At 36.1% G+C, this 14,375-nt stretch overlaps 1 protein-coding gene across 2 annotated transcripts in view; it reads right to left on the reverse strand.

Annotated features, from left to right (window-relative positions):
- The window catches only part of MAP3K2 (mitogen-activated protein kinase kinase kinase 2), a 52,079-nt gene that overhangs the window by 14,377 nt on the left and 23,327 nt on the right, over positions 1–14,375 (reverse strand). The window contains exons 5-11 of one of the 2 annotated variants that reach the window (XM_029959859.1): positions 12,062–12,161; positions 10,058–10,171; positions 9,323–9,422; positions 8,254–8,384; positions 6,084–6,163; positions 4,132–4,199; positions 1,083–1,175 (exon numbers count right to left, since the gene is read on the reverse strand). In XM_029959859.1, coding sequence (XP_029815719.1) covers positions 1,083–1,175; positions 4,132–4,199; positions 6,084–6,163; positions 8,254–8,384; positions 9,323–9,422; positions 10,058–10,171; positions 12,062–12,161 — 686 coding nt within the window. Of the gene's footprint in view, positions 1–1,082; positions 1,179–4,131; positions 4,200–6,083; positions 6,164–8,253; positions 8,385–9,322; positions 9,423–10,057; positions 10,172–12,061; positions 12,162–14,375 lie in introns of both variants that reach the window. The other variant, XM_018072650.1, reaches the window with a different exon arrangement.

The following is a 14,375-nucleotide window of genomic DNA, read 5'->3' on the forward strand; positions in this document are numbered from 1 at the left end:
GAAATGCTTCAGAAACCTGGAGGGCTGTAAGAGGAGAAAGGAAAACACCCTGCCTCTGCTTTTATTGCTCTATTAATGTGCAAATATCAAATTTCTGATAAAAAGGAGAACGAGATACAAGTTTACAATCCCATGTGCCCAAGCTGGCATCTTCGTTCTGCAAACCCGTAAGAACTGAATGCAGAGAAAGACCAACACAAGCAATCAACAGGAAGAGTACAAAACAAAAGAAAAAAAACCAAACCAAAAACAAAGACACAAAAAGAAAACAAAACACAAGCAATGTCAAATTTGGAGGTGGTTGCAGCAATAGAATTAAAAAAAAAAGGGCACTGATCTTCAAAACGTTAATTACAATTAGATGGCTAATGCAATTTATGTTAATCTATTTAGATAACACAACTATTTTTAGGACAGCATCAGGTGATGAAGTTTCATCCTACAGAACTCAGCAATAGTTGATGGAGTCTTTGATTCATTAGGTATTACACTGGGAGAAATTTCTTCTTAACACTTCTCAACTACTGCTCGACACACCCAGAATTCTGAAAATCCTTCAGCTGCTTCTCTTTCCTTCCTTTAGAAATTTAATGTGTTAAATTTGTATTAATGTTATTACTGTTCAAACCAGTCTTATGGCTACATCAGCAGGTGCTGCCTTGCATTCCAACAATTGATTTCATTCTTGGTTTAAATCACTGCTCTTCAATTTTATTTATTCTTTTAATCTAAGAAACTCCTAACAGCAATTCCACTGTGTGTGAGATTCCTTAAAGCAGAACAAAAATTGACAAGGTCAAAAGCTTATACTGGATGACTTGTATATGGACGAAGATAGACAACATTTATACAGCTGTGCATATGAGTCAGGAATTCTGTAATCCATAACTTTACCAGATGTAAAACTGCTCAGCAGCTCTATCAATCATTAGAAGTTTAGCAAGTGAGTCTGGGGAAAGAATGTAAGGTTTCAATTTCTCCAATACTTTAATTCATTAAGATTTTTACAAACTAATTTTTTTAATTCATGTTTTAGGAAGAGAAAAACAGATTAATTAAACCGCTGCAGTATTCACACTTACCATCATTGTAGTCTTGTTGATGATATGAAATATGGTATCTTCGGGGATAAGTCCCCCCCTTTCCAAATTTCTCGAATATTGGGATATCATACTCTACTAGAAAATAAAAAGATTAAAAAATTTAAAATGTGACAAGAGCATATTAAATTAATCACTTTTTGGCATTATAAACTTAAACATGGGGGAACATATCAGAGGATATGCTTCAGTTGAAGCATCAGAGCAAAACCAGATTATAGAACAAAAGCCACAAATCTGTCAACCCGCAAGAACCAAAAAGGATGTTCAGTCAAAAGTTCCAGGGATCAAGAATTCAACAGCTCAAGAGATCTGCTTAAAAGAAAGTCAGAGGACTACGGCAGGCCTAATTACTCCAGTTTTAAAAGTAGTTTGTAGAGGAAAAACTGCTCTAAAGAATATAATTTAAAGATGCATAAATATGAAAAGTTAGTGAATGAGTCAACAGAGCTTGAATTACTGAACTACAATCAATAGGTCCGATTTTAAAAAGTATTGAAGGAGAAAAGTATTCATAAGATAAAGGAAAAAGTCCCTCATGCATAAATAATTGGTTAGAAGATAAGTACATAAGAAGGGAGGAAACGGTCAACAGCTTGACAGGAATCTGGGTTAAAACTCATGCAGTTTAATTATGCATGAATTCTCTGTACAGAATAATGAATAGTGAGGCGACAAAATCATTCTGAGAAATAAAGCCAACTGAAGAATTAGAGAAGGCCCTTAAGAGTCTACGTGACTGGATGTTAAAGCAGCAGATGAAATTAAATGTAGGTTTATACAGATGAAATTAAATGTAGGTTTATATAAAGGTTCGTGATAGAGACTTCCAGTAAGGAGCAGCTGAACTCTGTATTGGCTAGGAAGCAAATTAAAAGCTGTAAATCATTAAGATACACTGAACAAAGTTTTGGTCTACTCCTCCATAAGGAATGTAGGCCTCCATATACTAGAAAAGCAGCAGCTCAAAGGGAGACAGAGGTCCATAAAAAAACCAAAACAAAACAACCCCCCCCCAAAAAAAATCAAACAAAAGAAAACCCTCCAAAAAACCAGAATCATGAAGTGCATACTTCTTCCTAAAATACAATAAATTGCACAACTTCTTGTTGCAACAGACTGTTGATGCTGAAAAAGTTTATACAAGTTGAAATAGAGACAGGAAAAATTTGTGAAAGGAAAAAGATCCAGCAAATCACAGAAGAACATCTTGCATCTGCAGAACCCTAGAGCTATACATGACTAGGAATATATTCTGAGGGAGGAATACTACATGCTCCTCTGCAGAAGCCTGGTACTGGTTGTGGCAGGAGGAAAAACTAGGTCAGATGGATATTTTTTCTGCTTTTGTTACACATCAAATCATGGGAATAAATACTGAATATGGAATTAATGATTGCTGTCTATCCCACTGTTAACATACCAGAGCATCCCAAAGGAAAAAAACGACAAACTCACAGAAAAAAAAAAAAATTGCAAGATCATCCTATTAGAAAAGTAACCCGAATAAACACAAGTAAACTAGATTAAGATTACATGAAAGGCAAACTAATTTCTGACATTTCCAACTTTTTTGGTATTTATCTCTGCCACCTAAATGTTTCTTATACATTTTTATTTAAAAGTGGTGCAATCTGTTAAGCACTCTAGAATCCTTAAAAGAAAAAACTCACCACTGCACAATTACCTAGATAAAGCTTCACAAACAAAATAAAAAGAAGCCTTAAAAGTATGTAATAGACCAAAAAAACACAAACCCCCTTTGATTTACTGGAAACTAACTATTGTTCAACAGCAAAATTCTGTAGTGAGGCGTGACCATGACAGACACTTCAGAGCACTTTCAAGGTTACCCACTGCACTTCATAGCCTGAATCCCGCACAACAACTTGGATTCAAGCCAGAGTATGGTATGAAAAAAACATTAGTGTTGATGATTAATTTATAGGCACAGCACACAGTTCTCTTTCATCCTTTCACTTTGCAGTGCTTTCAATTACAGAAGTCATAAGCATTTCAAAGTGATCATTATTTCACATAGGAGAAAATGAAGGCCCCACATACTGGTTTTGGCTGGGAAAGAGTTAATTTTCTTCAGAGTGGCTCCTATGGTACTATGTTTTGGATCTGTGATCAAAACACGGTTGATAACATAGGGATATTTTAGTTATTGCTGAAGCACATTTGCACATAATCAAGGCGTTTTTTTGTTTCACACACTGCCCTGCCAGCTGGTAGAGTAGGCTGGCGGGCACAAGAAGTTGGGAAGGACACATCCAAGACAGCTGGCCCCATATGACTCAAGGGATATTCATCCTATACTGTCTGAGGTTGTGCTCTGCAATAAAAGCTGGGAGAAAGAAGGAGGAAGGGAAGACATTCGGAGTGATGGGGTTTGTCTTCCCAGGTAACCTGTAGGTGTGATAGAAATGGAAATGGCTTTCCTGGAAATGGCTGAACACTTGCCTGTTGATGGGAAGTGGTGAATGAATTCCTTGTTTCCTTCTGCTTGTGTGTGCAGCTTTTGCTTTACCCGTTCTACTGTCTTTATCTTAATTCATGAGTTTTCTTACTTTTACCCTTTGATTCTCTCCCCAGTCCCATGCAGGGGAGCGAGCAGGCGGCTGTGTGGGGCTTAACTGCCTACTGGGGTTAAACCACAGCATCCCAAAATGAAATAAATTAACCACAGTTATATGTCAACTTAGAGATGGATGTTACAGTCCAGTTTAACTAACTCTTGTGTGCCCCTATGCACTGCAATGTTTGTTCTTTTCACAGAAGCAGACAGTTACACTATGAACACTAACAGTGGTGTCACACACAGTAATATGGAAGAAAACATTTAGAAATGTTTAGAAAACTCTTTTACTGTGCTCATTTGGATTGGATTTTGTTGCTTTGCCTTCTCCTACCATACTAAGTTTGTGTAATACAATAGCTCTCAATGTGAATGTACCTTCTTAGCCTTATTATTTGCTGCAAGAGGAACAGTTCTGGAAAGCTAGTATGTCCAGAGATTTGTACCTACCTGAGAATTCCTGATGATTATCTGGATAGCTCTGCGCTCTTGGCATCCGAGATTTGGGATAGTTGTCCCTGGAAGAGTAAAACATACAGAATCTAAAAACTGCTGTTAATCTACTACTTCAACATTTAATCTTACTGTCTCATAATTCTTTACAACTGATGAAAAGCTACTGCTAAACAAGTTGCTGCACCAGTTTAACTGGGTGGAACTCAATTCTGAAACTCAGATCTAGTAACAATGGAAGATCAGTAACAATGGAAAAGCTTATTGAGTTTAACATAGTAAGAAAGCAACAGACTGTTAATGAGCAATAATATTAGTAAAAACATGAATTATCACAGGTAAAGCCACAAAGGAACACTGTTATGTTTAACATCTTTATGGCTAAACACAAAGGTTTACAGACTGGCAAAATCTGTTATACAGCCTACAAAAACTCTTGGGGAAATTTAACCAAAGAAATTTTAGAACCTTTTTATGAGGAAAAGCATTTCCTCTTCTCTCCATGAAAGTCACAGGATTAAGAAAGTGATTTTGTTAAGTTATAGAATGATGAAGAATTTTTGGTTCTTATATGATCACATTGTTTCTTACCTACAGTTGGTATGTAACTCCCAGCCACCAAAAGGAATGGATGGGATTGCCAGTCAGAGCAATCGATTACAGTATATTTCCATAAACATACCAAAACAATGTCCTCCTTTTTCTGGTAAGAATTTCTCTAATGGGTAACAGAAGCTAAATGAAGACACAAAACCTACACCTTTGTAGGAAATATTTCAATGGAAAAAAAAAAAAAAAGGAAAACAAACTAAGTAGAGGTGACAAATTGAGTAAATAAAAAACAACTAAAAGAAGTTTTGAAGAAGAAATATGAGTTGTATTAAGACTGCTTTATTTCCCCTTCTTCCACTTACCCTTACCCCACAAAAACCCTAAAAATTTGGCAATCTGGTAGAATTTCTATTCTATGGAGCTACATTAAACATTAGGTATGTATAACCTATCACACTACAACCACAAAATACTTTTCACATCTATTGTCTTCTTGCTTGTGAAATGAAGACTCGTTATTCAACTCAAAAATGTATATGTTAGACCAAATGTATTTGTGTTCTCAAATCACATCATCTCATGTGAGACGATACTATGGAATATTATAGCTCTTATTTAATTGCCACAGGCAGTGATTTCCAATTCTTTATATTTTTACCAATTAAATAAAATAGGACTATGTGTATAGCAGTTCCAAATAAACAAGTAGCCAATCTGCACAACATTACACCCAAGGTTCTTTTTCTGACCAACCATAAGCCAAACAGGAGTATGTTCTGCTTGGCTTCACTGGTGGACAGTGACCCTCTCAAAACATGAATCTCCTCAGAGGTCATCCCAAACAGACCTACAGACCTTCCCCAGTACATGCTGCCTCTTGCTAAATGATGGGCTTTAACAAAGGAAAATAACTGGAAAGCCTGCAATGGGAACAAAGGGAGAGGAATGGACAGTAATCACCAAGAAAAGGACAGGATTATCTAAATGATTCGACCATCTTCTTAAAGTGGGTACCCTCTGCCTTGGCAAAGGAAAACCTACTTCATATGTCAGTGCCTTAGAACTGTAAATTTAATGGGGTGGCTCACCACCAGGGAATATACTTCACACATATGTAAAACCTGGCAACACCTACCAAAAATCTTCAGTGCATTTTTGTAGGATCTGAAGTCTAGTTTTTTTTTTGTTTCAAACACAAATTATTTAAAAAAAAAAACGAAGCTACTGTATTTTCCAAGTATTAGTAAGCAATTAAGTTTGAATAAGCTTTTATAAACGTTCTGTAACTTAGAGAGGAATTTCTGGAAGAAGCTCTGTCACTGGAGAGTTGTTATACATCACAACTGATAAATTATACAATCTAATAAAGCTAAATAATGAATGTAAATAATTTTTACCCATCTAATGGGCTGTCAAGTGAGGGACAGCTTCCCGAGCCAGAGTTTTCAGGACTGCTTAAAGACAATGGATCCAGCATCTAATAAATAACAAACAGAGGAAGACCAACAAGTTCAAGTCTGGTTTTCAAATTTTTTTAAAATACTTTAAGGTTTCTGCTTTGAAACAGCTAATAAAAAAAAAATCCAAACCAGATAAGAGCTGGTAAAAACAGAGTGGAAAGCTAATCTGTTGTCTTAAAACAAGCTCCCTCCTAAAATGAAGTTTGTTTTGGTATATTATGTAACATCTATTATTTTCTATGAATTGGGCACCAGTCTTTTGTTGTAAATCAAGCAGTTACCCCTCCAATTTTTATGATCTGTGCTGCATCTTAAAGGTCCTGGGCATACACTTTGTCGAACGCCAATCAAGGACTTATTAAAGAAATGTTGTCCAGAAAGTGAGTTTGCACTCTGCAACTCAGCCACTTATAAACTCTGTATTCGGGAGGAGAACATTTACTACAAGTTCAGCAGTTTTACTCCTCTTTTCTCATGCCGAAAAGTGGGTCCTGAAAGGATAAGAAAAGCTCACCTGCTGCCATATTAACTACCTCTATAACCTAATGCAGTATGGTCCAAATGGTAGCCCACGGCCCACTTTTATCCAACCCATCATCTCTTCTGTACAAGGGTGAGGTCTACTGTCAGTGTGAACAGCTGTGCTCAGACAGATCAACAGCAGAGCAGAGCAAAGCCCTCCACTCTCTAATTCCCTTCTTGTCTTTGTCTGGCAGGCTGTGACAGACAAAGGCAGTATGGCCAACACTCTCCAAGGTGATGTGGCACCTTAGGGGGGAGGGAGTAAACAGAATTTGTGAGCTCCCAACACCCAAAACTGGCCCTTGAGGCTGTAAAGGTTGAACTAACCTGGCTTTCCATGAAAGTAAAATTCATTAATTTAAACCTGCTCACAGCTTACACAGCAATGCATACATGACAGGTTACATACCTCTTGAATACTCAGGAGTGAATGGACATCCCAGGCCTCAGGTATCATCTGTCTGACCAGGCATGATCAGACCAAAAATGACTTGGCCCCGGTCAAAAGTAATCATTTCACTGAATGAATCTAGACCTGGGATGGATCTGACCATGTGGCTATGATAAAGAATAGCACCCAGGTTTAGAAAGTAGGAAATTCAGTCTCTATCCTCAGCTCAGTCATTAAAATTGTGCAACAAATTGCACAATCCCTTTGCCTCTGTTTTTATTCTATCATCTGTCTCTCATTTAGTCAGCTCATAAAAACCACTGCCTCTTGCCATTTGTAAATACAGTGCCAATGTCAACAACAACTTGAAGTGATTTGGGTATGCAGCATTATTTTTCTTTCCTCCTTAAAATATCTTTCTCCATTGCCAATTCTGTGAGCCATTACATTTCTGCTTCTTTTCCTGCTGTTTTTAGGGGTAATTTTAATATTCAGAGAGTAGAATTTTTATTCTTGCTGAATGTGCTGATATCCTACACTAGTAATGCAGGCAAGTAAGAACAACAAAATAACATACATTTGTGATCTTCACACAAAACCCAAGTGACTCTGGAAAGTATTTCAGAGCTTATTTATGCCAGGCCCACCGCCATCCCCTTGCCTCTACCTCAACACAGTATCACAGAGAATCACAGAATATTCTGAGCTGGAAGGGACCCACGAGGATCATCAAGTCCAACTCTTAAGCATCAGTTAAGTCCAAATAATTCTGACAAATCCAAACTCTTTCTTAAATTCTCCTTTAATTACCTGGAAAAGTGGTAAAACTTTCTTTCTTACATATCCTTCTCATTAAAATAAAGGGGTTTGTGCTTTCTAATGTAGACATTTCTTCTGTTATTTATATCTATCACTACCTCCCTCAGCTAACATGGGAATTAAGAATTCTATCTTTGTCCTTGTAGCATATTTAAAACATATTTAAAAATTTTAAAAATTGAAGAGACTTACAGAGAAAAAAAACAGGTTCTACAAAACTAAACAGCACAATTATTTCAACCTTCTCTCACCAATCATGTTTTCTAGAGTTATCATCAATTTTTTTGCTGTTCTTTCAAACAGTTCCATAACCTTCAGCAGTATTTCATAAAGCAACCTAACAAAAACTTTAATTTTAATAAATCACACACCTACCTGATCCATACTTTCTGGAATGAATTCACCTTCACTGTTGATACTGGTGAAGGACCCATTTCGAGCCACCTGATGCAGCTCATCTGGAATGTATCCTGGGGGAGGTGAACTCCTATCACGAGTATTAGAACCTTTTGAAAGAAAAAGGCCAGTCAGAGTCTCTACATTAACCCAGAATCCAGGGGTTTTACTCAAATGTTTCACAGGCACTGAGCCTGCCTGAGTCACTTCTTCCTTTGGGCATTTCCCAAATGCCTGTGCAATGCAACACTTAAGTATAGCATTTAAATTCTGCAATCCAAGAATTATGAAAAATTTGGGGCAGAGTTGCCTCAACAGCATTAAAAAGAATTTTCATTATACAGGAACAGAAACACAATTTGTTCATGCATCTAGCTGGGTAAATTTCTTCTTTTGAACAAAATCAAAATCCAAACCCTTCCACCCATGTCAACTAATCCTTTCCAACTCTTGAGAATTTCAGTTTTTCTTTGTAGAATATTAAGTCTGTAAGAACACAAATATATATATTCATAATAAATGCATAATAATTAACTCGTCTGGAAAATTATTCATGAAACTCTCTAGTTTCATAATTAAATTTTGAAGTTAACATCACACCAATTTCAAAATATTAATAAGCAAAAACGTTATCTCAATGCCTAAATAAGTATCTTACACAAATGTTCAGACATTAAAAAAATATGAGGGTCCTAAACTGAGCAAGAAAACACACTGCCATATAAACAGATTTTTCAGTAGCTCATTCCTGTATCTGAAAATAAAGGGGAGTACTAACATCAGCTTCTTAGGTTACCCATCAGTTATCTCAAATAATTCTACATACATTTATTTACCTCTGGGGGTTTTGGGTAATTTTCTGTATTATATATATTTAAACCACTTTTAACTTAAAATTCAAAATCCACTCCCCCAAGTGCAAACTACAGTAGAGTCATTAATGAGCACGAGAAATTCAAACACTGTGTGTTGAGAGCAAAATCCTCATGAAGAGAATACTACAAAAGAAAAGCTTTTACAATTAAAGCTATTGAAATATTCACCTTACCTATTACAGACAGTCGCCTTTTCCTGTCTGTCACACCGAACACTGTATTATCTAAATCTTCCAGTGAGGGCAAGGGTTCCATATTATTTACACTGGGTGACTGAAAATGCATAAATATTACAACCCGCTGTTATTACTTTATACTCCTCACAATGAAAATACTTTGTAAACTTTACAGGCTTTGTGCAGTACATTCCTTTTTTCGAGCAGTCAAAAAAGCAGTTTGCCAATTTATATCACAATCCATCTATTTTAGTAGCTCATTCTTACTCTTTAAAAATAATTTTCAATATGTACCAGTACACAAATCCTATGAATATCAATGTCATGGTTTGTTAGATAACACCAAAATACCTCAAGCATTTAGTCTATAAGCCACTAGTCTTTGCTACAACAAACACTGAACTTCCCACAAAGGAGTGCCACCAACGTGTGACTTAAAGAACAATTTCAAATAACTACTGTTACTTAAATTTTATGTGCTTTTCAAATCTGTATCACTTTATCATCCTACTAAGGAATACTTTTCTACCACTGTAGGGAAGACAAACAAAGAGAAGGATCTAAGAAAGAATTAAAACTGAGTAAATACAAAATGCTAATGGATGTTTAAACTGAAATCAAGAAGCAATCAGTATTATTTTCAATTGGAAAAATGCCATCTTTAAGAAAAGATACAAATAATACTTCAATATGAAAACTCAGGAAAAAGACATTTAGCATGTCAATTCATACCTGTGTATTTCCATGTATTACAAGCAATATCTTGAGACTCTTCATATGTACACTACGGTCAAGCAGTTCAACAGCTTTGTCCAGGTCATCCTGTGTGGTTAATGGAATTACAAGCTACAAAAAAGGGAGGGGAAAAAAAAAGTCTTAAACAGGACACAAGAAAAAAATGAGAAAGTCAAGTGCAGAGAAACAAATAAAGGGAATCTTTTCATTCATACCAAACAACTTGAAAATAAAATTTATTAAATGATCCCTCAAGTTAGCATCAAAATGTCCAAAGTTCAACCTTAACTCTTCCTTCAGATGCCTTCACTATTTACAGCAGGTGGAACAAGTCTTCACAACCAAAGAGCAACCATTTTGCATATATGCAACTGAATATCCTACAAGTTTCAGAGAAACAGGTGACACAGGATCAATGTATTTACCATTGCCTAAATTACCACAAGTCTGTAAGATGAACAGAAGTCTTATTTTACAGAGCATAAAGCAGACTTTTGTATCTCAAATATTACAACTATACTTGTTTGAAATTGCATCACTAACAGAATTTCTCCATTGAAAAACAAAATTTGTCAAGGAAGCGTATCCTTACTTCCTTAAGGAAAATGTGATCCACATGCAACAACTCTAGTCCTCACTAGAATCTTACTTGGATCTAACTAATTAGAATTAACTTAGCACACATGTATCTTTAGAACAGAAAATGTTATGCCACTAAAGTGCTACTGAGATCTGAATTCCATAACGCGTAAGATCGAGCTTGTGTTTCAGGAGTGTACATTACAACTTCTACTTGTAACAAAGGAACAACACAATATAGATTTTTAAATCTATTCTACTTGTAAGAGCATCAGTCAGTAATGCTTAAATACATCACCAGGCAAAATACAGTAGTTTTATACAAAAAGAAACGGGTCTTGATAAAATGAAGAGTTTGTACATTTGTTAAGTTGCAGTTTTAATCCTAATGACATGTTATCACCATCCCAATTCTGAAAGGTGATGGGATGATTTGCCAACTAGTGCTGAAGTTGACAAGAAGAAAACCTACTCAAATGCCTATGAATCTATCAGTGGAAGGAGCTGAGGCTAAAGCATTATGAAGGGCCATCACTTTTGACCTTCCTAATCTCCAAAAGCCTTCTGTTGGAATTCTTCATTTTGAGGATCAGTTTCACAGAAGTGTCTGATAATGTTACCAACAAACAGCAATTACTGGCACTTTCTTCTGCAAAGATGCAGATTAGATACAGCAATTATGTTGTGCATAACCCCACGAATAATCCCTTATGAACTTTGCTGACTCAAGGCAAAACCCAGAAGTAACTCACAAGAATAGATCCTGCATCTGTAAATATATTTGCTATAATTCCATCCCTGCTTCTAAAGGAAAGCTGGAAGTAATATTGATCAAGCATAAGTGGCTTGACAGTGCTGGCACTGTTTCCAAGAAATCTTTGGGAACCAGCCACTTTAGGAGGAGCAAGAGCTAAGTGTATTCCTCCAATCAAAACAGTAACTAAATGCAGCATTCTAGCAGTTGCCTAACAAGATTAATCCTTAAAGAAAAGAGTTTATAAGAAAGGATATCATGGCTAGGCTTCACAAACGAAGATTTAGGAAGGCTCTATCCACGTTTGTTACAAGCACACTGAAGAAAGGATAAATGTTACTTCAAATTTACAAACACAACAAAGCTCAAAAAAGTAAAGACTTGTAACAGAACTGTGGCAGATCAGGAAGACAATTTACTCATTCCTAACCAAGTCTGAGACATAATTCATTACGATACTCATGAAACATTTCATGTATCTCCTGCCTATCCTAATTTGGACAAGACTTACATATTTGAGAAAACATACACACACATACTAGAAACCCAGGAGTTTGTCACAGGAGTAAGTTTTGTCACAGGAGTGGTTCCCACTACTTATGAGAGCAAATTTCAGCCTCAAAACAATCAATGTCCAAGGCAAGAATTTAGAGGACACAGAATATTACCTCATTATTGCTGTAATGTAAATCCATAGTCTGTCCAAAAGCAACTTTAGCTTTAGCTGCAAGATCTTCAAGTTTAACAGGCCTTGGTAATTGCAGGATCCTGAAAAACAATTTAAGTTTTAAAGAATTTTTGTCCATTACCTATGAAAATCTGGCAACTCATTACTTAAGAACTATTTTAGAACTAAATTTATTACTAAAAAGACCATAAGAGACTATGCTTCATTCACTGTCCTCCATATTTTGAGACTTTAAAAAAAAAAGAAAGAAAAGCAGTGAAAAAGTTAAAAGGGATAATCAGGCACAGAATTAGATTTCATTATGACTACTTTACTTGCTTCTATATGGCTTGCTTAATGCTTTGCAAGCCTCCATTTCAGAGGCAAATTCTTAGAAACTTCTAAAATTTTCTACTCCAGAAAACTAAGACAATGGAGTACCACAGGCTGACAAGCATAAACATCAGAAAGGAATTACTCCCTTTTTCGGAAATCTGAAAGACTATCTTGTCACCATCCTTACCATAATGAACTACACACTCAAACTGCCCAGTCCATCACTAACTGTGCTTCAAATGTGCTCCTGTAAGAATGGTGCAGTTGCAGGTCAACAAGTCAGATTTTCTTTTAACTCAATGTTTCATCAAACCAGTTAGCCCAAACTGCCCTTTTACTATAGAAAACTACTGTATTTTTTGAGATACAAGAGCATTAAACAAAAAAAGCATTTAAAAGTGATTAAGCTATTGAGGTACATCCAATTCACATTCAAAGAAGAAAGAGCACTCAAATTCTGTGAAGCAGAAAAGTTAGCAAAGGGTAACTGTTCCTTTCATCAGTGGTTCGGTTAGTACTACACTGGTTAGGGGACAACTTTCTCACTGAAATGAGGGTAGAAGCCAGGCCACTTCCAATTAAAAATTATTGTTAAAAAATAAAATCTTAACAAAACACCCAAAACAAACAAGAGCAACCAACACCAACTCTCACTGTAGTTAACAATTTGTGCAACAAGCCTACAATTCTACCCATCACACCACCAGCTCCTTGGAGCAAAGTGCCACATTCACCACTGAAAGCAAGTCTGAAATCACTTCTGTTTTTCACTTCCCTTTTTCAAACCTAGTGAGAAATCCATTGCATAACTTATTTTTCCTGCATAATTTCATTACTTTATCTTTAGATCTACATGCTCAGGCAACAAAAGTATTATAACTCATGCTGAGCAATGAGCCTGGGCTGCCCAGTACCTCTGGGCAAGAAGGCTCAAGGCACTTGGGATAGTGCAGAACAGAGCTAGGCCCATCAGCATAAAAGCTTGGGAAAGGTATCTTTCCACACACTTATTTTATGCTTGTTAAGCAATTCATATTGAATTGATTAACTTAGTCCACTGTGAAAGTGAATTATGATAAACTGCAAAATGCACTGTCCATGCAGACTGGCAGCAAGTAAACATCTCTCTGTTTTAAATTCATGCTTCTCCTTATTTCACGAGAAATAGTTAGGTAGAAGAGCCCTCAATTTTCAAAGCTTTCAAAAAGACTTATTTCCTCCAAATTACTTACAGCACTCAACCATTACTGATGCACTTTTATGTGTGATGTTCAGAGAAGTGATAGAAAGAAGCTGGAGAATGTTAATACCGAGGGAACTTACTGCTATTTTACTGCTCCATGTACAGAGAGGGCACACGCTGTAATCAGCATGGACACACACTCAACTACTGCACATCACACCAAGGGCTGCCCAGAAGTAGTATGTATAGGTTTCATTCTGAAGCAATTACGAAATTTACAATTTCTACTGACAAACAGCATGACCAGGATATTATTTCCTTTTTCCTTAAGTATTTTCAAAGATCTTATTCTATAACCATTTCTCTGCAGGCAGAATGAAATTTTATAGTTTCAGAAAGAGACAGGCAGGCAAAATCAGTTGTCCATAACCAGTTCTGCATGGAGTTGTACACTGAATTCTGTAAAAGCTTTTAAGCAGTCATCAGAGCAGTGATATATACAGATGCTTATATACTTTAAGCAGATGCATCAGCCACCTCATATACAAAATGAAAATAAATTTTAACTGATTAAATAAAAGCAATCTGAATCTAATAAATTTTCTTCTTACAGTTTCATACTGGTACCTCCAAAGTACAATCCAATACTGAGATTTAAGATCTAGACCTCTTTCTCTGGGTGTTACAGTAACAATAAATTATCATGCATTTATTACACACATGACGAAGCAAAAAAATTTATATTCTGGTCTATTCAAACTTGAGATCTACTTTAATGATCTAAGTAATTGATCAC

This window comes from Manacus vitellinus, unplaced genomic scaffold (assembly GCF_001715985.3).
Source record: "Manacus vitellinus isolate BGI_N305 unplaced genomic scaffold, ASM171598v3 scaffold_22_pilon, whole genome shotgun sequence".
Taxonomy (NCBI): Eukaryota; Metazoa; Chordata; class Aves; order Passeriformes; family Pipridae; genus Manacus; species Manacus vitellinus.